The sequence below is a fragment of the Nerophis lumbriciformis genome, linkage group LG23 (assembly GCF_033978685.3).
Source record: "Nerophis lumbriciformis linkage group LG23, RoL_Nlum_v2.1, whole genome shotgun sequence".
NCBI lineage: Eukaryota > Metazoa > Chordata > Actinopteri > Syngnathiformes > Syngnathidae > Nerophis > Nerophis lumbriciformis.
In genome coordinates this window covers 19465238-19492500 of record NC_084570.2, presented here as the reverse complement: position 1 = coordinate 19492500, position 27263 = coordinate 19465238, and the positions used below count along the sequence as shown (strand labels likewise).

Sequence of the window (27263 nt, the reverse complement as noted above, 5' to 3'; positions counted from 1 at the left end):
TTTCTACCACTTGTCCCTTTCGGGGTCGCTAGAGCCTATCTCAGCTGCATTCCGGCGGTAGGCGGGGTACACCCTGGACAAGTCGCCACCTCATCGCAGGGCAACACAGATAGATGATAGATAGATGGTGATGGGTCAAATGCAGAGGATAATCTCACCACACCTAGTGTGTGTGTGACAATCATCGGTGCTTTAACTTTATGTGTGATGTCTGTAGGAGTGTTTTAATGCATAAGTGTACGTGCTATCGTAATGTCATGAAGCTAGCGCCGTTAGCATTAGCTAATATGCTAACACGTTTACAAGTGTCTGTGTCAACGGCATTCTTTTTGTATTGTTTCAGTTTCACAAATTCTTCAGTAAATTCACCAAAATGTCACTGTGGAGTTAGTCTGTTTAGCTGATTGGAGAGCTAGCTTCTGCAGCTAGTGGGTCCATGATGATAAATGGTAAATGGGTTATACTACCTTCAAGGTACTCAAAGCGCTTTGACACTATTTCCACATTCACCCATTCACACAAACCTACTCAGTGGCCTAGTGGTTAGAGTGTCCGCTCTGAGATCAGTAGGTTGTGAGTTCAAACCCCGGCCGAGTTATACCAAAGACTATAAAAATGGGACCCATTACCTCCCTGCTTGGCACTCAGCATCAAGGGTTGGAATTGGGGGTTAAATCACCAAAAATGATTCCCAGGCGCGGCCACCGCTGCTGCCCACTGCTCCCCTCACCTCCCAGGGGGTGATCAAGGGTGATTGGTCAAATGCAGAGAATAATTTCGCCACATCTAGTGTGTGTGTGTGACAATCATTGGTTGTCATGCAAGGCCCTAACCACGACCCATCAGTAGCACGGGTGAAGTGTCTTGCTCAAGGACACAACGGACGTGACTAGGTTGGCAGAAGCTGGGGATCGAACTAGGAACCCTCAGATTGCTGGCACCGCCACTCTCCCAACTGCGCGATGACTTGGCCGGGGTTTGAACTCACAACCTTACATTAAATCTTATATATTTAATGTAATGATGACTTCTGTTTTGTCTGATGAACCATTTTACTGCCATGTTACAGACACTGTTTGGAAACAAGCTATGTAATTATGTATACAATATTTCTGTGTAAATAACTAATTTCACAACATGTTTATATGCGGTGTATAGTCTGGTGCGGCTAATATATGAAAACAAAAATTTAATGGCTTGAATAATATTCCGAAAAATGTGGTATGTCCCGAGGATGGACATGACAACAACTAATAGTGAGCACTGCTTCAGTGTGTACCAATATTAGATGATCTGAAGTTGTCATGGTGACATGTTTATCGTTCTCTCTTGCGCCGTACGTACCAGCCACTTCATTTAACTCGCCGCCACAGTGCTTTCACGCTCCCCCTTCTCAACCCGTGTCAGGAGCTCGGTGTATTTCGCATCAACAAGCTCCTATCTCTCAGCGCCATCTGAGCCGCACAGATTGAGGTCTAATAGGAATCAACCCCAGCTCGATTCTCCTACTGCCAGTCTGCTGCTCCCCAAATGTCCTGCCCGGAGGAGCAGCGGCTGAGTGACAGCTCTTTGCAAACGGCACCTGCAGAATGTTAGCCGCTTGGCGGGGCGACGCCGGCTCGGAGGGCGGGGCGGCGCCACCTCCCTCTTTCTGACATTTGTCTGTGTGGCTTGACATCAAAGAGCCTCACTCGGCTTGGCACCCGTGTTTTATGCTCCCCCCCCACCCCCTCTTATCTCTCATCCCGCCCTCCGGCCCCCAGATCAGCGCTCAGTCACGACTTGAAAACGGAGGCGATGTACCAGAGAAGACAGGCTAAATGACTTTGTGTTGTTGAGTTGAATGGGGATGTTTATCAGGAGCGGGACACTCTGCTTCTCAGTGTTGTCGCTCCGTTGTGTTCACTGAAAAAGATCACAAGCCTTTGTCAGCTTGTGGCCGTGTATCACCTCGCCTCCCATGTGATGGCAGACACGCCAGCAGGTTGATTGGAGCCTAGTCCGCATGTACGATACGTTTAAAAGTTAAAGTACCAATGACTGTCACACACACACTAGGTGTGGTGAGATTATCCTCTGCATTTGACCCATCACCCTCACCCCCTGAGAGGTGAGGGGAGCAGTGAGCAGCAGCGGTTGCCGCGCCAGGGAATCATTTTTGGGGATTTAACCCCCAATTCCAACCCTTGAGGCTGAGTGCCAAGCAGGGAGGTAATGGGTCCCATTTTTATAGTCTTTGGTATGACTCTGCCGGGGTTTGAACTCACGACCTACCGGTCTCAGGGCGGATACTCTGACCACTAGACCACTGAGCCGTTTAATGTATTTTTTTTAAATATATTTAATGTAATTTAATGTTGCTTTAGAGCGCACCGAGATATAAGCCGCACCCACTACATTTTAGAAGAAAAACATTTTGTTCCATGTAGGGTTGTACGGTATACCGGTATGAGTATAGTACCGCGTTACTAATGAATACTTTTCGGTACTATACCGCCTCTGAAAAGTCCCGCGCAGGCGTCGAAGTCACGTCGTGACATTGCTGGTTTTACCAGCAGACGAGCATGTTCGGCGGCGCACAATCACGGAGTACTTACAAGCAGACACAGTGTGTAGACAGAAAAGGGAAAACGGATGCATTTTGGCTTAAAACCTAACGATAAAGGTGAAGTTATAACACTGAAACGCCCTCAGGAAAAGATGCTTTAAGACAGGGCTAGCTAGCAAGCGCTAACGTCCATCCGCCGTCGGCAGTGTTTTAGCTTCTTCTAAATTACTAATCCTGGTCTCCATGGCGACAAATAAAGTATGTTTCTTACAAGTATCATCCCTGCAGGACGAGGAATAACTAAACATGTTTCACTACACACCGTAGCTCACTGGTGTCCAAATGTAAACAAACACCATTGGTGGATATACACCTGACATCCACTGTAATGATATCAAGTACAGGCACGTATCTAGTCGATACTACTATGATTACGTCGATATTTTTTGGCATCACAACATCTTCTTTCGTTTTTTTTTAAATGTACAATATGTTTATAAACTCAGGAAATATGTCCATGGACACATGAGGACTTTGAATATGACCAATGTATGATCCTGTAACTACTTGGTATCGGATTGATACCCAAATTTGTGGTGTCATCCAAAACTAATGTAAAGTATCAAACAACAGAAGAATAAGTGATTATTACATTTTAACAGAAGTGTAGATAGAACATATTAAAAGAAAAAGTAAGCAGATATTAACAGTAAATGAACAAGTAGATTAATAATTAATTTTTTCACTTTTTGTAAACGACTTGACTAAAATAGAAGAAAACGCCATTTCAAAAAGAGAGGTAAAACAAAAGTAGTGAACAGAAGGAAAACATTATAAATACTGTGATAACGTGGGACAAACAGTAATGCACAAACCTATGTTTGTTTACAGTGAAACTCACTGCTCTTTCAGCACCTGCAGTGAGCGAACTTGTCCAAAAGATGGCGCCATAGCACAAACAATAACATACCTTTCTGTTTGTTAGCTTCTGCGCATGTCAAAGTTAATTATTCCGATTTAAACTGTGATGCATAAAAATGCACGTCATAGTTCGATCTTTTTTTTTTAGGGTTCATGTACACAGTAACATTCTAATCTGAATGATGATAAGATTAGATCAATGTAGTCCATGTACTTTTGTGAGGAGAAGGAACATTTGTTCGGGGAAAATTGGTCCGGTACCGTTCATTCATCACCGAAATAATTCCTAAACTAAAAAATGTTGAGACGGCTACTTGAAACAGCTACTAAACTATGAAATTATAAGTAGCAAGAACAATCCATACATCCACAGCACATCTCATCTGCTAAAAGTAACGTCAATAGATTTTTAAGACCTTTCAAAACCGTATTTAAGACATTTTATGAGATTTTAGGAGAATTTTAGACATTTTAAGGCCTTCAATTCTAATTACGACATGATTGATGTAGGAAATGTACAAACATGACCGCAGTTGTAACTTGAGTCTTTTTTTATTTTTTATATATATATAAACAGCCTCAAGTCCTCAGCTTGAAGCTCAGAACAACAGCACACTTAGCCCTTTCACAATAACAGCGCTGTGCGCCACATCCGGTCTGACTGTTCCAACAAAAAAGTACCTTACACAAACATAATGTAATCACTTATTGATACATTTACAGAAAATATGTTGCTTTGATTTAAAATATTGGTTTGTAAAGATTTAAAGTTAAAGTTAAAGTACCAATGATTGTCACACACACACTAGGTGTGGCGAGATTATTCTCTGCATTTGACCCATCACCCTTGATCACCCCCTGGGAGGTGAGGGGAGCAGTGGGCAGCAGCGGTGGCCGCGCCCGGGAATCATTTTGGTGATTTAACCCCCAATTCCAACCCTTGATTGCACAAATGTAAGGATTTTTGCATTTTGTTAAATTGTATGTATGACACAAAAACAACACACTAAATTAGTGTAAAGGGTTAACAAAATGTATTTTAAAAAATTGGAAAAACTGAATTTTTTTGTTTTATTATATAGTATTAATTATTTAATTTATTATTGTTACTAGTATTCTTCTACTTATTTGTTACTAGTTCTTATGTGCTATTCTTTTAAAGTATATTTAAAGTTCAGTTTTGGTGGTACAATAAACTAATGAATAATTGTTTTATTAATCGTGTTTTCAATATCAACAATAATTCATTATTATTTTTGCCATTATCGTCCATCCCTACCCTGAGGTAACGTAGACAAAACATGACTGCAGTATGTCCAATAATGAAAGAATCTCAAAAGAAAATGGAGAATTTAATTCTGCATCAACATTGCCTCCACTGCCAATGATTACTTGCGTGCTTGATAGGTGGTGAGAAATAAGCAGACCAAAATCGTTGACAATTTTCAAAAAAAGCCTTTTCTCAAAAGGTAGTAATTTACTTCAAAGCAGGCCTACCGATGTTCTGTTTGTTGCATTCTGTTAATAAAAGTTTATAAGCTCTGTTATGCTTTTGCGGCTCCAGACTATTTTTCTTTACTGGAAAAAGGGTGCAGGAAAATGGCTGTTTTGATTGTAAAGGTAGCCGACCCCTTTTTCGGTGAAACTTGTGACTTTTGCTGATAAAACCACAGAGGGTGAATACACTGTGGGAGTTTTTAAAATGAAGACAATATTCAATAGGATAGACGGATACATTTGAGTGCACATTTTCATTAAACAATGTAAAAGTAAAAAGTACACCTTAATAACGGTTTGGGTCCATGACACCAGTTCTTCACTTCATTTTGGGTACAGTAATGGAAACGGAAATCTATAACGCCTCCACTGAACCAAAGATTTGTTACCAGAAAGTCTAATTACAACTATTAGTAACATTAAAACCTGAATGTTTACATTTGATTTGAACAATATACAACATAATATCCACCACAAGCATGCGACCAGTCAGCTGGTATAGACTCCATCTTACCCGTGACCCTCATAGAAAAAGGATGGACAATATAATAAATTCAAATCTCAAGCTTTTGATTTATTTACATTAGGGTTGTACGGTATACCGGTACTAGTATAGAATCAAAAACGGTACTATACGCTGTTTAAAAAGTACCGGTTCCCAAATGGTATGACGGCGCGCCATCATGTTGCTGGTTTTACCAGCAGAGGAGCATGTTCGGCAGCGCATACACACGGAGTACTTACAAGCAGACACAGTGTGTAGACAGAAAAGGGAGAACGGACGCATTTTGGTCTAAAAACTGACAATAAAGGTGAAGTTATGACACTGAAACACCCTCAGGAAGAGATGCTTTAAGACATGACTAGCTAGCTAGCAGTGAACATCCATCCGCAGTCGGCAGTGCTTTAGCTACTTCTAAATCACTAATACTGGTCTCCATGGCGACAAATAAAGTAGGTTTCTTACAAGTATCATCCCTGCAGGACGAGGAATAGCTAAACATTCTTCACTACACACTGTAGGAGGATACAATAGCTCACTGGCGTCACCACTAACAAAAGCTAGCACACCTGAATGTAAACAATGTAATGTAAACACTCTGACATCCACTGTAATGATACCAAGTACAAAAGCGTATCTAGTCGATACTACTATGATTACATCTATATTTTTTATCGTCACAAAATCTTTTTTCATTTAAAAAAAAAAATCGCATTATGTTTATAAACTCAGGAAATATGTCCCTGGACACGTGAGGACTTTGAATATGACCAATGTATGATCCTGTAACTACTTGGTATCGGATCGATATCTAAATTTGTGGTATGATCCAAAACAAATGTAAAGTATCAAACAACAGAAAAATAAGTGATTATTACATTTTAACAGAAGTGTTATAGAACATGTTAAAAGAGAAAGTAAGAAGATATTAACAGTAAATGAACAAGTAGATTAATAGTTATTTTTTACAGCTTGTCCCTCATAATGTTGACAAAATAATAGAATGATAAATGACACTATATGTTACTGCATATGTCAGCAGACAAACTAGGAGTCTTTGTTTGTTTACTTACTACTAAAAGACAAATTGTCTTGTATGTTCACTATTTTATTTAAGGACAAAATTGTTCTTGGATTGCAATAAGAAACATGTTTAATGTGTCAATGTTTAATATTTTTGTTAAAATAAAGCTAATAATGCCTTTTTTTGTGGTCCCCTTTATTTAGAAAACTATCGAAATACGTTTTGGTACCGGTACCAAAATATTGGTATCAGGACAACCCTAATTTACCCTAGTCAGGCTAATTGATTAGATTAAACGACAAATGTGCTGGAGGAGGATTAATTAAGAAGATTGAAAATGACCAAATAGAGGTACAGAAAATTGGATCGTACTTTTCTCGTGTTTTTGGAGCGGTACTTATAAAGTAAAGATAAAATTAGCCTACAATTTAAGTATTTGTAAATAATTATTTGCAACATGTGACCCATAGTGATGTGGTGATTAGTCGGGATGTCCCACATGATATTTGCATACAAATTGGATTATATTGAAAAGATTAAAACGAAAAGGTATTTCCTGGATATTGCCCAAATACTGTAAATTAATAATGCCTTAACCGGCACGCAGGTGATGACATCATCAAACTGCGTTGTCCTCCACATAGCGACAAGCATACGTGATATCGCTATTGGAAATAAGTGTTGGTTTTTCTCTGAACAAGAGAGCACAGCCAACCAAGTCAAAGTCCTGGTGTTAAACACACTGATTGTCACTTTACGACAGCACTTCTGTGACGTCACGTGCTGTAATATTTTAATGATTTGTATTAAAATAACATTTTACATAGTAGTAAATAACAAGAATAAACAAATTAAAGTTAGATTTAGATTTTTAAAATTATATTTAAAAAGTATCGCCACAATTTCAACCTCTTTCACTCCTCTGTCATTACAATGAATGACACAAGGGGGCGCCACTGACTCCCATGTAATTTATTTTTTTAAATGTTCATTTTTTTCAAACAATGCACTTAACTTAAATCTATATCTGCCGCCTATCAAAAAGTAGACTTAATTTGTCGATATTGTGAAATTATGATGTATTTGATGTAAATAATGTAGTAAAAAAGATGGATTTCTTTGCTATTTAAAATGTCAAAAAAATTCTTAAATCCAATAATTTGAATTTAAGGTCTTAAAATGTCTAAAATTCTCATAAAATGTGTTAAATACGATTTTGAAAGGTCTTAAAAATCTATTGACGTTACTTTTATTTGAAACATGAGATAGGCTCCAGCACCCCCCGCGACCCCGAAAGGGACAAGCGGTAGAAAATTGATGGATGGATAAACTTCAGTTTTGCTTTGACATGTTTCGATTTTTGAGGACACTATAACGTAACTACACAGCGGAACTAACTGTGCTGCCTGGTCAGAAATTATAGTTTGGCAATTTTTTTATTCTGACTTCCAAACACATCTTGGTTCACAACAGAGAGGTTTCTGGTGTTTTTAGTTAGGTTAAACATTTTGTATTCCAATGTGAAAGAGCTGTTAATAAATTCATATACTTTGCAAGTAATTCTGGGCCTCCAATTTTCCTTTAAATCTTTTGTACTTTTTTTGCCTGTATCGATGTGAAATGGGTCTTAAATTGTATTCATTATGGTCTTAAAAAAGTCTTAAATTTGGCTTGTTGAAACCTGCAGAGACCCTGATTTAAGGCAGCTGAACACATCGTTTGGGTTTCTGGACGGTTTCAAAATAAATATTGTGTATGACATTGCTATTAAATTAAAGTTCACAAAAAACAACCTGGTAACCGTTAGGGCTGTGAATCTTTGGGCACTGCACAATTTGATTGGATTCGATTCCTTGGGGTAACGATTTGATTCAGAATCCATTCTCGATTCAAAACGATTCCCAAGTCAAAATCCATACTTCTTAATAACAGTGCCATGATTAACTGCATTGTTCCATAAGATAGATACCAGCTCTATTTCATACATTTCTATATTACCTACAAGAAAACTGTTTTTGTTTGATAAAATTCTACCCGAACATTTATTAAAGTCAAATAACAAGAGAAGTATCCAACACTTGTCTTTTCTAAAGTAAATGTGTACAGCATATATGATCATCTACAAACCCCGTTTCCATATGAGCTGGGAAATTGTGTTAGATGTAAATATAAACGGAATACAATGATTTGCAAATCATTTTCAACCCATATTCAGTTGAATATGCTACAAAGACAACATATTTGATGTTCAAACTGATAAACATTTTTTTTTTTGCAAATAATCATTAACTTTAGAATTTGATGCCAGCAACACGTGACAAAGAAGTTGGGAAAGGTGGCAATAAATACTGATAAAGTTGAGGAATGCTCATCAAACACTTATTTGGAACATCCCACAGGTGAACAGGCAAATTGGGAACAGGTGGGTTCCATGATTGGGTATAAAAGTAGATTCCATGAAATGTTCACAAACAAAGATGGGGCGAGGGTCACCACTTTGACAACAAATGCGTGAGCAAATTGTTGAACAGTTTAAGAAAAACCTTTCTCAACCAGCTATTGCAAGGAATTTAGGGATTTCACCATCTACGGTCCGTAATATCAAAGAGTTCAGAGAATCTGGAGAAATCACTGCACGTAAGCAGCTAAGCCCGTGACCTTCGATCCCTCAGGCTGTACTGCATCAGTAAGCGACATCAGTGTGTAAAGGATATCGCCACATGGGCTCAGGAACACTTCAGAAACCCACTGTCAGTAACTACACTTGGTCGCTACATCTGTAAGTGCAAGTTAAAACTCTCCTATGCAAGGCGAAAACCGTTTATCAACAACACCCAGAAACACCGTTGGCTTCGTTGGGCCTGAGCTCATCTAAAATGGACTGATACAAAGTGGAAAAGTGTTCTGTGGTCTGACGAGTCCACATTTCAAATTGTTTTCGGAAACTGTGGACGTCGTGTCCTCCGGACCAAAGAGGAAAAGAACCATCCGGATTGTTATAGGCGCAAAGTTGAAAAGCCAGCATCTGTGATGGTATGGGGGTGTATTAGTGCCCAAGACATGGGTAACTTACACATCTGTGAAGGTGCCATTAATGCTGAAAGGTACATACAGGTTTTGGAGCAACATATGTTGCCATCCAAGCAACGTTACCATGGACACCCCTGCTTATTTCAGCAAGACAATGCCAAGCCACGTGTTACATCAACGTGGCTTCATAGTAAAAGAGTGCAGGTACTAGACTGGCCTGCCTGTAGTCCAGACCTGTCTCCCATTGAAAATGTGTGGCGCATTATGAAGCCTAAAATACCACAACGGAGACCCCCGGACTGTTGAACAACTTAAGCTGTACATCAAGCAAGAATGGGAAAGAATTCCACCTGAGTAACACAGTGGTGAACATGCCCTTTCCCAACTACTTTGGCACGTGTTGCAGCCATGAAATTCTAAGTTAATTATTATTTGCAAAAAAATAATAAAGTTTATGAGTTTGAACATCAAATATGTTGTCTTTGTAGTGCATTCAATTGAATATGGGTTGAAAAGGAATTGCAAATCATTGTATTCCGTTTATATTTACATCCAACACAATTTCCCAACTCATATGGAAACCGGGTTTGTACATCAACTATATGATTTGAATGTGATATGACTATGCACACGAACATACAGTCACGATCAAAAGTTTACATACACTTGTAAAGAACATAATGTCATGGCTGTCTTGAGTTTCCAATAATTTGTACAAATCTTATTTTTTTGTGATGGAGTGATTAGGCACATGCTTGTTGGTCACAAAAAACATTCATGAAGTTTGGTTCTTTTCTGAATGTATTATGGGTCTACTGAAAATGTGACCAAATCTGCTGGGTCAAAGGTATACATACAGCAATGTTAATATTTGGTTATATGTCCCTTGGCAAGTTTCACTGCAATAGGGTGCTTTTGGTAGCCATCCTCAAGCTTCTGGTTGAATTTTTGACCACTCCTCTTGACAAAATTGGTGCATCCATCAACCCATCCAGTTTCTACCGATTGTCCCTTTTTGTAGTCGTGGGGGGTTGCTGGAGCCTATCTCAGCTGCATTCGGGCGGTAGGCGGGGTACACCCTGGACAAGTCGCCACCTTATCGCAGGGCCAACACAGATAGACAGACAACATTCACACTCACATTCACACACTAGGGACCATTTAGTGTTGCCAATCAACCTAGTGCAGTTCAGCTAAATTTGTTGGTTTTCTGGCATGGACTTGTTTCTTCAGCATTGTCCACACGTTTACGTTAGGACTTTGGGAAGAACATTCTAAAACCTTAATTCTAGCCTGATTCAGCCATTCCTTTACCACTTTTGACGTGTGGTTGGGGTCATTGTCCTGTTGGAACACCCAACTGCGCCCAAGACCCAACCTGATGATTTTAGGTTGTCCTGAAGAATTTGGAGGTAATCCTCCTTTTTCATTGTCCCATTTACTGTCTGTAAAGCACCAGTTCCTTTGACAGCAAAACAGGCCCAGAGTATAATACTACCACCACCCTGCTTGATGGTGGGAATGGTGTTCCTGGGATTAAAGGCCTCACCTTTTCTCCTCTAATCATATTGCTAGGTATTGTGTCCCAACATCTCAAATTTTGTTTCATCTGACATCACATGGACAAAGATAAGACCTTTTGGAGGAAATTTTGGTGAGCTGTTTGGCCACAATACCCAGCAATATGTTTGTAGGACAAAACGTTGAGGCCTTTAATCCCAGGAACACCATCCCTACAGTCAAGCATGGTGGTGGTAGTGTTATGCTCTGGGCCTGTTTTGCTGCCAATGGAACTGGTGCTTTAAATGGGACAATGAAAAAGGAGGATTGGCTCCAAATTCTTCAGGACAACCTAAAATCATCAGCCCGGTGGTTGGGTCTTGGGCGCAGTTGGGTGTTCCAACAGGACAATGACCCCAAACACACGTCAAAAGTGGTAAATGAATGGCTAAATCAGGCTAGAATTAAAGTTTTAGAAAGGACTTCCCAAAGTCCTGACTTTGTGTGGACAATGCTGAAGAAACAAGTCCATGAAAGAAAACCAACAGATGTTGCTGAACTGCACCAATTTTGTCAAGAGGAGTGGTCAAACATTCAACCAGAACTTTTGATCGCGATTGTAACTGCTGTAAAACAAGTTGACAGGAAGTGACGTAGTCTTCGCGTCTGCGTGGACCGATCAGGTCTTTCGGTACAGACCGGGTAATGACAGTCCCGCATGATCGACACTCAGTGGCCTAGTGGTTAGAGTGTCCGCCCTGAGAGCTATACCACCCACGGTTGGTAGGTTCCAGGTTCGATCCCCGCTTCTGCCATCCTAGTCACTGCCGTTGTGTCCTTGGGCAAGACGCTTTACCCACCTGCTCCCAGTGCCACCCACACTGGTTTAAATGTAACTTAGATATTGGGTTTTCACAATGTAAAAGCGCTTTGAGTCACTAGAGAAAAGCGCTATATAAATATAATTCACATCGGTAGGTTGTGAGTTAAAACCCCGGCCGAGTCATTCCAAAGACTATAAAAATGGGACCCATTACCTCCCTGCTTGGCACTCAGCATCAAGGGTTGGAATTCGGGGTTAAATCACCAAAAATGATTCCCGGGCGCGGCACCGCTGCTGCCCACTGCTCCCCTCACCTCCCAGGGGGTGATCAAAGGGGATGGGTCAAATGCAGAGGACAAATTTCACCACACCTAGTGCGTGTGACAATCATTGGTACTTTAACTTTAACACCATGTTTGTTTACAATGAGCTCAGGGGTTCAAAGGGACGCTGGATTTGTTCACCCTTTACAAAACTTCTGCACAATGTGTAATCTCGCCTCTTTGGAATGTTTAACTTGGAGCTGACGTCTCATCTTCCCGATAATTATGCGTCCGATATTTATCGTGCACCCTTAGATGGAAGACATTCCAGTGTCAGTGGGTTTGGGTGGAAAGGTGTGCCGTGACTCAAAAGTTTTATGAGCGGTTTATTGGAAGATAAACCACATTTGTACCGAACGCTGATATTTACAATGTTGACCTTTCTTCTTCAGAATGTCTGCTATTCACTTTTGGAACTTGCTCATTACAGCAAGGTAGGAGCAGTGCGAATCTCACATTAACACTAAATTTGAGTCACTGCCACCACCTTTAAAGCCCCCGTTTGACAGCACGTGAAGTGAAATGTAAGACATAGAGGATGCGCACGTACTTGCTCAGACTCTCACCTCGGTAAGATCAGCAACCACAGGCGAGCAAAGGAACAACGTGCAGACATGCGGCATGCTTCCACATGCAACACAGAACAAACGATTAGTGACTGACAAATCATTGATGGGACGCACGATGCGGCGAGTTAATGTCATGCACGGTCGCGCCGCACGGGCAGCTTGCCTAAAGCGGTCCTCGCCGGCGTGGCATCGCGCTTGATCCAGAAGGAGACCCAGGACAAGACCACGGTCAGGATACAGGGGATGTAAGTCTGGATGGTGAAGTAGCCCATCCTTCTGCTGAGGTCAAAGTACACCGTCATCAACACATAGTCGCCTGTTGGAAGGAAATTAGAATGGATTGGTCACATGACAAGGGAATCAGACGCTTCATAGAGTCTGAGTTCACTTTTATGTGACTTAGTGCCAATTAATTAAGAGTTGATCTATAAACGCTCTTTGTTGCAACACTTGACAGCAATGATGTCACAGTCTAAGTCCTTGACAGAGTTCTACATGGCATAAGTATTCTGCCTAGTGCTGTGCTCCCACAAGGTCAATTGAAAGGGACAGGATGAATAAAACATATTTCCAACACTCAACTTCTGTAGATTTCGTCTCTAAATGTCGACATAAGACGGGTGTTTGAACAGAACTGCAACAGAAAGACATCCACTGCACATATTCAACTACGGATTACATTTCCACCCTAATATGCATTATGGTGCGTTCCATTTCCATTTCGGAATTTCCGAGTTCCTAGTAGGGTTGTACGGTATACCGGTATTAGTATAGTACCGCGATACTAATGAATCATTTTCGGTACAATACCGTCTCTGAAAAGTACCGGTCCACCGCACCCGCGTCGAAGTCACGTTGTGTTATTGCTGGTTAACGAGCAGAGGAGCATGTTCGGCGGCACACAATCACGGAGTACTTACAAGCAGACACAGTGTGTAGACAGAAAAGGGAGAACGGACGCATTTTGGCTTAAAAACTTAAGATAAAGGTGAAGTTATAACACTGAAACGCCCTCAGGAAGAGATGCTTTAAGACATGGCTAGCTAGCTAGCAGCGAACATCCATCCGCCGTCGGCAGTGTTTTAGCTACTTCTAAAACACTACTCCTGGTCTCCATGGCGACAAATGAAGTACGTTTCTTACAAGTACCATCCCTAAAGGACGAGGAATAGCTAAACATGCTTCACTACACACCGTAGGAGGATACAATAGCTCACTGGCGTCAAAATGTAAACAAACGCCATTGGTGGACCTACACCTAACATCCACTGTAGTGATATCAAGTACAGGCACGTATCTAGTCGATACTACTATGATTACGTCGATATTTTTTGGCATCGCAACATCATCTTTAGTTTTTTTAATATGTATAGTATGTTTATAAACTCAGGAAATATGTCCCTGGACACATGAGGACTTTGAATATGACCAATGTATGATCCTGTAATGAGTTGGTATCGCATTGATACCCAAATTTTTAGTATCATCCAAAACTAATGTAATGTATCAAACAACAGAAGATTAAGTGATTATTACATTTTAACAGAAGTGTAGACAGAACATGTTAAAAGAGAAAGTAAGCAGATATTAACAGTAAATGAACAAGTAGATTAATAATTAATTTTTTACCACTTGTCCTTAATAATGTTGACAAAATAATAGAATGATAAATGACACAATATGTTAGGAGCATTTGTTTGTTTACTTACTACTAAAAGACAAGTTGTCTTGTATGTTCACTATTTTATTTAATTACTTAATAAGTTCTTAGTATTTAATACTGCAATAAGAAACATATGTTTAATGTACCCTAAGATTTTTTGTTAAAATAAAGCCAATAATGCAATTTTTTTGTGGTCCCCTTTATTTAGAAAAGTACCGAAATAATTTTAGTACCGGTACCGGTAACAAAATATTGGTATCGTTACAACACTAGTTCCATTCTCACCAACCCAAGTTTGTTTCAAAGATTGCTGCTCTGGATGTAAACAATAATATTTGCTTTTATAATATCCGTTATTAGAACTTATAATTAGTTTTTGTCGCACTAAATCAGTCATATACAACGCGTTGTTGTACATTTATATATGGTAATATCACTGTAGTGTACATTTACTTCATGTGCGTTATACGTTCTGTGTTTCCTTTTCATCCACCATTCAGGAGTTGGGCTTGGCCCCTTAGTTCCAGTGAAAGAAACTTTGAATGCTCCAAGATACCAAAACATTTTGGACAATTCCATGCTCCAAACCTTGTGGGAACAGTTTGGAGCGGGCCCCTTCCTCCTCCAACATGACTGTACACCAATGCACAAAGCAATGTCCATAAATACATGGATGAAAGAGTCTGGTGTGGATGAACTTGACTGGCCTGCACAGAGTCCTGACCTGAACCCGAGAGAACACCTTTGGGATGACTTAAAACTGAGACAAAGTGCCAGGTTTTCTCGACCAACATCAGTGTGTGACCTCACCAATGCGCTTTTGGGAGAATGGTGGAAAATTTCTATAAACACACTCTGCAACCTTGTGGACAGCCTTCCCAGAAGAGTTGAAGCTTTAATAGCTGCAAAATGTGGACCCACATCATATTGAACCCTATGGGTTAGGAATGGGATGGCACTTCAAGTTCATATGTGAGTCAAGGCAGGTGGCCAAATACTTTTGGCAATATAGTGTATGTAGAGTGGTGCTTTCCATAATTTTCAGCAGACTGCGTTGGAAAATGATTAAACCCCCCCTCTTCCTCCCACCCAGGATCCCTACTGTACAGTAAATGTTTGCAGAAACATTTATTACATATTATGACGTCATACTTTTTTAGCAATAAGGCATGTCATACAATGAGGCGTGCATGAAATATATTGGGTCTACTAATGTTAGAAAGACGCATTCTATTTAGGCCAACAACAGCAATACTATTGTGATAGTATATTTTGTTAGCGCCATTCAAGAGGCATTCTCGGGTGAATGCTAATGAGCGAGAGAGCTTCACTGGAAGACGTCCAGTGAAGCAGGAAAAAAAGTGAATGAGCATTTTAGGCAGCGAGTGCCTCTCTAAAGGCTGTGTATCTCTCTTCCAGGTCCTGGAAGAGAGATACTCCCAATTGAGGAGCGCCTCCCCACATGTGGAGAGTCTTCACGCACAAGAGCACATTTGGAAAATGTCTCTGTCGCCTTGCAGCGGCGGACGAGCAACCATAGAAAAGAAGCTTGTGGGGAACTAGAGAATCTCTAATCATAATGGTCGCTGTGCAGGTGGCTGGAAATAGCCATTGTCCACTCCCCTGACTAACTCTCACACGCTGGTGAAGAAGAGAGACAAAGATAAGCACGGGGTAAGAGGAGACATTTGGCAAGTTTGTCAGGGTGTAAATTAATCACATGTATTTTCAGCCACATGATCTAATTATCATGCGTGAGAAGACGGCACGCTGACAAGCGGCGAGGGAAACAAAAGCAAAGTCATAAGTGAGAAAGCAAATCATTTTCTTGGAGGTGTTTGGAGGTTTGCGTCGGGGGGGACAAGGAGGGTGACTCTGTCATGATGATACAGCAGGGGTCCAACACTCATCTCTCTTCACTGTCTTGCCTCTGCCATTTTCCAAATGTTCCTTAATGGCAATAAATCAATCAATACCAAATCATACTGTATATATTACAGTCTTCTTTAAGTGGATTATTAAAATATATTAAAAATATATTTTTAAGACCGTTTCCACCCCCAGCCAGAAAAAAAAAACATTTTTGTTTGTTAAAAAATATATTTTTTGTTTGTTAAAAAAACCATGTCTGATATATTACTTAATACTTTAGTACTTTGGTATACAGTATACTACTTATACTTACAAAATAAACCTCATTACAAAAAATATTTGTGCACATAAAATAACTATCAAGTTGAAGTGTTATATTAAAATATGTTCTTACATGCAAACACAAATTAATCTATAAATGGTATATAGTTGTATAATTCTTAGGTTACAATAAACATGCCAGAAAAGTAGGTGTTTCTGATCACATGAACTGTAATTGTGTGAATGCCCAAGCATTGTTGTTCTACACCAAAAATTCATCTACTTATTGTTCCGCCCACTTTTTTCATCCGATCGGAACCGTTCAAGTATCAAAATAGAGGGCTTCCTAAAACGTTTTTACTAGAGATGTCCGATATTATCGGCCAATAAATGCTTTAAAATGTAATATCGGAAAGTATCGGTATCGGTTCGGAAATTATCGGTATCGGTTTAACAATGTAAAATGTATGACTTTTTAAAACGTCGCTGTACGTAGTGGTACACGGATGTAGGGAGAAGTACAGAGCACCAATAAACCTTAAAGGCACTGCCTTTGCGTGCCAGTCCAATCACATAATACCTACGGCTTTTCACACACACAAGTGAATGCAATGCATACTTGGTCAACAGCCATACAGGTCACACTGAGGGTGGCCGTATAAACAACTTTAACACTGTTACAAATATGCGCCACACTGTGAACCCACACCAAACAAGAATGACAAACACATTTCGGGAGAACATCTGCACAACATAAACACAACAGAACAAATACCCAGAACCCCTTGCAGCACTAACTCTTCCGGGACGCTACAATATACACGCCCCCCCTCCACCCCCACACACACCTCAACCCCGCCCACCTCAACTTCCTCATGCTCTCTCAGGGAGAGCATGTCCCAAATTCCAAGCTGCTGTTTTGAGGCATGTTAAAAAAAAATAATGCACTTTGTGACTTCAATAATAAATATGGCAGTGCCATGTTGGCATTTTTTTCCCTAACTTGAGTTGATTTATTTTGGAAAACCTTGTTACATTGTTTAATGCATCCAGCGGGGCATCACAACAAAATTAGGCATAATAATGTGTTAATTCCACGACTGTATATATCGGTATCGGTTGATATCGGAATCGGTAATTAAGAGTTGGACAATATCAGAATATCGGCATATCAGACATCTCTAGTTTTTACCAAATACCCCCAGATTACCAAAATTCCAGGTTTTCAAGAACATTTTTCCTCTTGAAAATGAATGAGACCCATCCATCCATCCATTTTCTACCGACTGTCCCTTTCAGGGTAGCTGGGGGTGCTGGAGCCTATCTCAGCTGAGTGTGAATGAATGAGACAGTTTTCAAAATTTTTCACAATTCCCACATTTCTCACCAAATTCCAACTTTTCTACTGTCGACACCTTTCACTCATCTTGGACAATCAAACTACCATTTTCCAAGTTCAAAAGAATTCCAGGAATTCCCATTATTCCCGGTTTTCCAAAGCTTTATTTTCACTTTTTGTTTTAGTGTTTTCACCGTCCACATTTTTCAGCCAATTCCAACCATTCCACCATCAAAACATTTCTCTTAGTTGGGACTTCTACTTTTTGAGAGTAGTGTAGATATTTAGGCCTTTAGGTTTTTAAATGGGTACCCCCTGGGCTACATGAAGGAAGTCAAAAAGTACTTTAGAATACAAATGAATAAACACAATTTGTATATATATTTTTTAAATATATACAGTACATACATACACATATATTCATAAATATACACACCCATACATGCATACATACATACAGGACAGCCTAAAAGTTTGGACACACCTTCTCATTCAATGCCTTTACTTTATTTTCATGACTATTTACATTGTAGATTGTCACTGAAGCCTCAAAACTATGAATGAATACATGTGGAGTTATGTACTTAACAAAAAAAGGTGTGTCCAAACCTTCGGCCTGTACTATATATATATATATATATATATATATACATATATATATATTTGGTAACACTTTAGTATGGGGAACATATTCACCATTAATTAGTTGCTTATTAAAGTAACAAATACTTAGTGTTATTTGGACACTAGGGGAACATATAACGGTTAGGGTTACTAATAAGCAATAATTCTGAGGTTATTGAGGGAAGACTCTTAGTTAATGGCTTACTGGTTGTATAATAAGGCCATGCAGAACAAGGCATTAATAAGTACTTAATAATGACTAATTAAGATCCAATATGTTACTAATTTGCATGTTAATAAGCAGCTAATTAATGGTGAATGTGTTCCCCATACTAAAGTGTTACCACATATTTATATGTATATGTATCTATATGTTTATATTTATGTATGTATGTATGTATACAGGGAAACCAGAAATTTGTAACGTTTGATGTCCCAACTAAGAGAAATGTTTTGATGGTGGAATGTTTGGAATTGGTTGAAACATGTGGACGGTGGAAACGCTAAAACAAAAAGTGAAAATAGGGCTTCGGAAAACCGTGAATTATGGGAATTCCTGTAATTTTTTTTAACTTGGAAAATGGTAGTTTGATTGTCCAAGATGAGTGAAAGGTGTTGAAAGTGGAACAGGTGGAATTGGGTGAGAAATGTGGGAATTGTGCACGTTTGAAAAATGTCTCATACATTTTCAAGAGGAAAAATGTTCTGGAAAACCTGGAATTTGGGTAATCTGGGGTATTTGGTAAAAAGATTTTTAGGAGGCCCTCAATTTTGATACTTGAACGGTTCCGATCGGATGAAAAAAGTGGGCGGAATAATAAGTAGATGAGTTTTTGGTGAAGAACAACAATGCTTGGGCATTTACACAATTATAGTTCATATGATCAGAAACACCTACTTTTATGGCATGTTTATTGTAACCTAAAAAGAATACAACTAAAAAACATTTTGAAATTAATTTGTGTTTGCATGTAAGAACATATTTTAATATAACACTTAAACTTCCATCCATCCATCCATCTTCTTCCGCTTATCGGAGGTCGGGTCGCGGGGGAAGCCCAGACTTTCCTCTCCCCAGCCACTTCGTCCAGTTCCTCCCGGGGGATCCCGAGGCGTTCCCAGGCCAGCCGGGAGATATAGTCTTCCCAACGTGTCCTGGGTCTTCCCCGTGGCCTCCTACCGGTCGGACATGCCCTAAACACCTCCCTAGGGAGGCGTTCGGGTGGCATCCTGACCAGATACCCGCACCACCTCATCTGGCTCCTCTCGATGTGGAGGAGCAACGGCTTTACTTTGAGCTCCCCCCGGATGGCAGAGCTTCTCACCCTATCTCTAAGGGAGAGACCCGCCACCCGGCGGAGGAAACTCATTCCGGCCGCTTGTACCCGTGATCTTGTCCTTTCGGTCATAACCCAAAGCTCATGACCATAGGTGAGGATGGGAACGTAGATCGACCGGTAAATTGAGAGCTTTGCCTTCCGGCTCAGCGCCTTCTTCACCACAACGGATCGATACAGCGTCCGCATTACTGAAGACGCCGCACCGATCCGCCTGTCGATCTCACGATCCACTCTTCCCTCACTCGTGAACAAGACTCCTAGGTACTTGAACTCCTCCACTTGGGGCATGGTCTCCTCCCCAACCATGGACTCGGACTTGGAGGTCCTGATTCTCATCCCAGTCGCTTCACACTCGGCTGCGAACCGATCCAGTGAGAGCTGAAGATCCTGGCCAGATGAAGCCGTCAGGACCACATCATTTGCAAAAAGCAGAGACCTAATCCTGCGGCCACCAAACCAGATACCCTCAACACCCTGACTGCGCCTAGAAATTCTGTCCATAAAAGTTATGAACAGAATCGGTGACAAAGGGCAGCTTTGGCGGAGTCCAACCCTCACTGGAAATGGGTCCGACTTACTACCGGCAATGCGGACCAAGCTCTGACACTGATTGTACAGGGAGTGGACTGCCACAATCAGACAGTTCGATACCCCATACTCTCTGAGCACTCTCCACAGAACTTCCCGAGGAACACGGTCAAATGCCTTCTCCAAGTCCACAAAGCACATGTAGACTGGTTTGGCAAACTCCCATGCACCCTCAAGGACCCTGCCGAGAGTATAGAGCTGGTCCATAGTTCCACGACCAGGACGAAAACCACACTGTTCCTCCTGAATCCGAGGTTCGACTATCCGGCGTAGCCTCCTCTCCAGTACACCCGAATATACCTTCAACTTGATAGTTATTTTATGTGCAGACAGCTTTTTTGTAATTAAGTTTACTTTGTAAGTATAAGTAGCATACTGAATGCAATAGTACTTATTTATAAGTAATAAATCAGACATCGTTTTTTTAACTGGGGGTGGAAACAGTCTTAAAAATATATTTTTAATATATTTTAAAATTCCACTGAAAGAAGATTGATAACCAGTGCTCTATGTCAGGGCTCCACTCCCAATGCCCAATATTTGGGTGTCTATTGTCTAATGTTTTTCCTTTATGCGGGGACCAAAACCAAATGGAATATTCATGTGGGAAGCTCTTTGAAAGCCAAATCAGGGGATGAGTGCAGTGGAGGCAAAGCGAGGTTAACAATAACCGTGTCATGTTCTGGGCCCGATCCCCCTCATTCATAATGCTCTGCTTAATCAGCCATTAAAACCAGCATTAAAAATGAATTAGCAACTGGCCCACGCGAAGCCAGCAGTGGGTGTAATTAGTGGCACCTTTTTGGAGTGACAATATTACGACAGCCTCCTCCAGACAACAAGCAGGGACCGAATGATCACATGAAATGTGCGAAGTGAACACGACTGAATAATTCAACTTTCCCTTGAATCTCTCATTTTGGTGATGAATGCTGGTGAAAACCTATTTGCCCGCACTGCCTGAAGGCACAGCGGGTTTGATCACGTTGTGGCCCACCTGTGACATGGAAAAACTGTAAGAGTCATTAGTTGAAAATGAGGTCAGCAGTCTGACCCTTCCCTACCTGCAGTCGTGGTCAATACATCGGTCGTGTTTCGGAGCCCCATGAAATCAAACTGGTAGAGGCGCCAGTATTTCTGGTCCGAAGTCTCCACTGAGTTTCGCCTCCACTTGTACACGATTTCATCCCGGGGGTAGCCATCTAGAAACAACACAGACACTTTGCTTCATCTTTGTGCTATGTGCCCTAAGAACAAAAGTTTAAACCCACTTGGATGTTACGCTAGCTTGTACCCAAGAGAATATGGTGACCTGAAATAGGTATCTAGGGTAGACAATATGCGATATCAATCATATAAATGCGATAGAGCTTTTCATACAATTGTCAAATATATATAACGCGGTCGTTGGGGTTCATAAAATACCGATTGAGCTAGATAATAATAGATTATATAATTGTTGTTTTTTTTCCCGACAAAGAAGCAAAACAATTTTAATGCAGTGGTGTGCCGTCAGGGCCAGCAAGGCCTTCTCTGCTGGCCCAGAAATCGTGATCATAATTAAAGATACAATTATTTTTTTATTTGCTTTCCCTAAATATCTAAAAGTATTCATATTCTCTTCATGTCATATTATGCTCCTTCCAGTGCTGTTGTTTTTAGTTTTAGTTTGTATCCAATCAGAATCCAGCTAGCTTATGTTGCCATGCTGTACCAAGTCTGCCAGAGGCCTTCAGAATCAACAATGCGGGCGTCCAAGCACTGTAAGTGATCAAGGACATACAGTTGATAGACAATTGCAATAGCCAATCAGATCACAAGTTGTTGTCAGTAAGGCCTTCTAGCTTGCTTCACGTTGAACGTGACATTTACGCATCCTGTCGCATCCATCGGGACGTTAGCGGATGAATTTGAGAACACATACAGTTGATAGACAGTTGCAATAGCCAATCAGATCACAAGTTGTTGACAGTAGCCTATCTAAGTAGCCTGATGTTAACGAGACGGTGATTGGATACTCACTTGTCACTCCAAAGTGAGTATCCAATCACAAGTTTCAATTTAGCAGGAAGCAGGAAGTGTTGCGCCATAGCGAGACTGGGATAGCAGAGAAGGAGAACAAAACGTTGATTAGCTGGCAGATACTGTATATATTTGCAAGGCCATTTTCAAGAAGGATATTCAAAGAGAAACTACATCTTGTGAGATGAAGTTGGCCAACCCCGGAAGCTAGCTCAGCTGTTCTGGCGATGAAATGGGGAAATGCTCGCCATTTCCCCTCGAATAAGCCAACGACCACTGGCTTATACGGCGTCAAATAGGTTCTATACATTTTGAGTTTAAAATTGTTTTTTTTCCACATTTAATGTTTTTTGCAATTTTATTTTTGACAGTACCACATAAGATATGTTATAATTGCTGATACGTTTTAATTGTTTTTCAAATGTGCCAGAAAATAACCCGTTTTGTACACTGTTGATGTGTGGAATGCTCAGTTGTGTGTAAATGTGTTTCTGTATAGTACTGTATTTCTCCAGCAATGGTCATGTGGTGACATAAATTGTGGTATTTTGAGAGGCAATTATTGAAGTCAGACATCACTGAAGGCCTAGGTGGGAAACACACGGCCCGCCACTGTGTCGTCGTCAAAGTTAAGTGCTATCTTTCTATTTTGTGTGCTCCTAAATATTTTATAGCCTTTTTTAACCCATTTTGTAGTCTTATCGAATATACATAGCACTCGCTCGCTTTGTTTTATGGCTACACTTTCAGTTCGCTAGCTGCTAAGCTCATGGAGCTAAGCTAGCCTCGGTCCAAAGCCCCACGGCTCCGCCAGTTGGAGCAGAGTAACTTCGTAACTTCAGATGTCGTGGACGCGCTTGCGAGCGTTCGTTGTATGGAGCAAACCAGTAGTTTGTAGCAGCCATAAACGGCCTACAAGCTACGGTGAGCTGGCTAAGACGCAGAACCGATTTAGCTCGTTATCTAATCCTACACCCCAGTCTACCGGCCACATTTTACCACATTATATCGAACTTTGAGTGCAATGCGTGTTGAGGACATGTCCCGCAAAGCGACTGACTACATCCCCAGCGCAATGTAGCATTCTGGCTAGCGAACTAGCGTTTTCCCGTCTTTAACCCATTGTAGCATCCTCGCTAGCGGCTAATGTCTCGCCACAATGCAAATTCGCTTTTAAGTCACTAATCCTCGCCTCCATGGCGGCAAATAAACAGTTTTCTTACAAGTATCATCACTGTATGATGAATAGCTAAACATTCTACACTACACACCATAGGAGGATACAAAAAACCATGCTAGCATTTATAAACATGTACACAGGGTGGATGGATCAATACATATTTTGACTAACGATACCAAGTCCAATACTACATTGACTTCGTTTCCATGCACTAAATTAGTCTGATTTCTTAAACAGTTTTTTGTATTTTCACACTCTAACGATAGATAAATGTATTGCTTTTCCAGTTGACCAATGACCAAAATAAGGCATCCTCACAAATCGCGAGTCGATAGCTCAGTTCTTGTTGTACCTGATATCCCCTGTAATAGTGGCGCAGATTATAAATATTACATCTCTAACGGCTATGCTGATGGTAAATAGCAAACAGCATCAAGGAATGATCAGAGATCGCTCCACAAACATGACACGACTATCAAAAAGGTCTCGGAGTTGCTGGATGTGGGTTGAAGCAAGTTGTTTTGAAGGAATCTTCCGACAGTGCATAGAAAGACAAGTTTCGAATGTCTCGAAGTTCATTCAATAACCTCGGTGGTTTGATGAAGGAGTTTTAAGTCTGAATGAAAAGACCGTTGGTTGTGTACAAGCTACGGTTAGGTTAAGTTATTTTATTAGTACCTGAAGGTAAACTTGTTTAGCAGCCAGCAAGATCAGGACATCTATTGAGACATGCAGAGAAAGTAACATCTTGGATATGCAATACAAAGACCTACCCCGTAACAAGCATACCAAACATTGCCAAGATCACAAAATAGTACATGTCCTCAAAGTTCCCCATAAAAAATCCCAATTAGATAAGATTTGTGACAAGCCAGAATAAAATACCATAATGGAAGCTTGCCAGTTGTTTGGAATACAGAGTTATTGCTCATCAGAATGCAGCGTGAAGAGGTGTGTGTACCTAGCTACTTCATTCTCTTCTATATCACTCCTTTTTGTTCTGGAGTCCAAATGAAGCCGGCATTCTCAAATCCTCAAATACCTTTTTTAAATAAATCAGTTCGTTTTTCTTTCATCGATGCACTTCAAAATGTTCAGTTATTTTAATTTGTGAAGCAAATAAACGGTCCCCTCGTCATTGCAGCTGTTGCCTATGTTTTGACTGAATGAGATCCGCTTACAGGCAGTAACAAGCTACATGTAGCTAAGCTACATTTTCCCGTAGTTTGGCGGTAGCTTAACCACTTTTTAATGAGTAGCTTTTCCAGTAGCTTAACTACTTTTAGACCCACGTAGCTAAGTAGCTTACATCAAAGCTACAAAGAGAAAATGGACTGTGAATCCAGGCCCCCAAAAAATATGGAGAAAATAGAATGACCTGGATGAATGAGAACATCCATACTGTCGGAGGCAGATATTTACATATATCCGAATTTTAGTGTTACTTATTTTCTTTCATAGTCATATTTGAAAACAGCTCGTGTTTTCCATTTCATTTTCTTTCTTTTTTCCAGCAAGTAAACTGTGTGTGTTAACCTTGAGTTCTTTGGAATGTATTATGACTAGGGAGACGTTGTGTATGTATTATGGCTAGGGAGAGGGAAGAAAAGAGGGGGTTTTGGGGTTGGGAAAACAGACCATTTTAGCGGGGCGATCCGAATGTTCTATGCTGTTTTCTGTGAAAGTATATTTGCAAAGCTTTGCCAATATATTACAAAATACCTATTCTGTCTCTGGTGGTTTTTCAACTCAGCTTTAAGTGTCGTAAAGAGCTTGGGAGCGACTTGTGACTTGAATTCCCTGGGAGGAACAACTGGTCCAAAACGCAACAATTCATACGGAGAAAATCCATGATGATTGGTTGTTCGTGGATGAGTCACAATTGGCTAAGGATAAGGCGAAACATTATGGACTGGCCAATCAGAGGCAAGAAACCAAAAGGCAAAATCATAACAGACACTCATGTCACATGACGACGAGGGATCCGGAGACAGAGGAACGCTTCAAGCTGACCACTCAAAAAAAAAGAAACATACTTGAAAATGGCAGAGATTCTCTCCCGCAGATTACATTTTTCCTTTAGTGATGAAGATGACGTGCAGGAAACCCACAATAATGTGTGTCCTTGGCCATATTTAGACAAATATATGCGTTTAGAAAAAACAATGGCCAAAACCTTAGTTTTTAGTTGTTTACCCTTTCAACCAAAACCAAAACTGTTCTTTTCATTTATGACGTCCAACACAAATTTAGGAACACACAGGAAGGTGAGTTGAGTTCATGAAATGTTTTACTGCACATGAACATTACCAACTCTTCCCACACAACACACAAGTCATTGTTTTTTTTGTCAAGATTTAAATGGATGCTTTTTTTTTTTTACTGTAGAAAGACCAAATAAATAACATTATAGGGGTAGGCCAAAGAAAAGGCAAACTAAATAAATAAATACATACAGTGGGGTGTAGGGTGTCATAATAGTAATATTTGTACACTCTCCGTTACATTAACATTGATATTATACATGGGGGTCCATAGATAGAAATGTAGCTTTTGCCGTGTAGCTTGCTATAATTCTCCGGGGATAGCTTTTTCTGTAGCTTAGCTACATTTAATCGAGAGTAACTTGTAGCTCATCTTACTACATTTTCCAAGCCCATCACTGCTTACAGGTTGCATATATTCCACTTGTCTAGATTGGTGCATGCACAATATGAATATGAAGGCGGCACACACCCACTCGAGGGGTCCGGTTTTCCATCGCATAATCTACTGTAGGTGTGTCAGTCCGACTTTTCAAAAGCCAAACTTGATCTGATAAAGGCGTTTCCATGGGTTGTAGAATGCTTCTTTTGAGCCAAATTATTTGAGAAATCCGACTAATTTAGTGCATGGAAACGCAGTCAGTCAGTCATTAGATCAATATTATCACTAGGGATGTCCGATAATGGCTTTTTTGCCGATATCCAATATTCCGATATTGTCCAACTCTTAATTACCGATACCGATGTCAACCGATACCGATATATACAGTCGTGGAATTAACACATTATTATGCCTAATTTGGACAACCAGGTAAAATAAAATAAGATAAATACATTAAAAACATTTTCTTGAATAAAAAAGATAGTAAAACAATACAAAAACAGTTACATAGAAACTAGTAATTAATGAAAATGAGTAAAATTAACTGTTAAAGGTAAGTACTGTTAGTGGACCAGCAGCACGCACAATCATGTGTGCTTACGTACTGTATCCCTTGCAGACAGTATTGATATATATTGATGTATAATGTAGGAACCAGAATATTAACAACAGAAAGAAACAACCCTTTTGTGAGTGTGAATGAGTGTAAATGGGGGAGGGAGGTTTTTTGGGTTGGTACACTAATTGTAAATGTATCTTGTGTTTTTTATGTTGATTTAATTTAAAAAATAAAATAAAAAACGATACCGATAATTTCCGATATTACATTTTAAAGCATTTATCGGCCCAGGCCGATATTATCGGACATCTCTAATTATCACAATATTGTTTCTTTTGTCGTTTTTGTTATCGTTTCCAAACTCATGGATGTATGAGGACATTCAGGCAAAAAAAATACATTTTAATTATATTCAGTATTAAGAGGTGGGAA

General features: G+C 40.2%; 1 protein-coding gene across 3 annotated transcripts in view; it reads right to left on the bottom strand.

The window, feature by feature from the left end:
• Positions 1 to 27263, bottom strand: part of LOC133622352 (gamma-aminobutyric acid receptor subunit gamma-3-like) — a 257275-nt gene that overhangs the window by 28264 nt on the left and 201748 nt on the right. For 2 of the 3 annotated variants that reach the window (XM_061984991.1, XM_061984990.1), the window contains exons 7-8: positions 21489 to 21626; positions 12901 to 13053 (exon numbers count right to left, since the gene is read on the bottom strand). In XM_061984991.1, coding sequence (XP_061840975.1) covers positions 12901 to 13053; positions 21489 to 21626 — 291 coding nt within the window. Of the gene's footprint in view, positions 1 to 12734; positions 12793 to 12900; positions 13054 to 21488; positions 21627 to 27263 lie in introns of all 3 variants that reach the window. The other variant, XM_061984992.2, reaches the window with a different exon arrangement.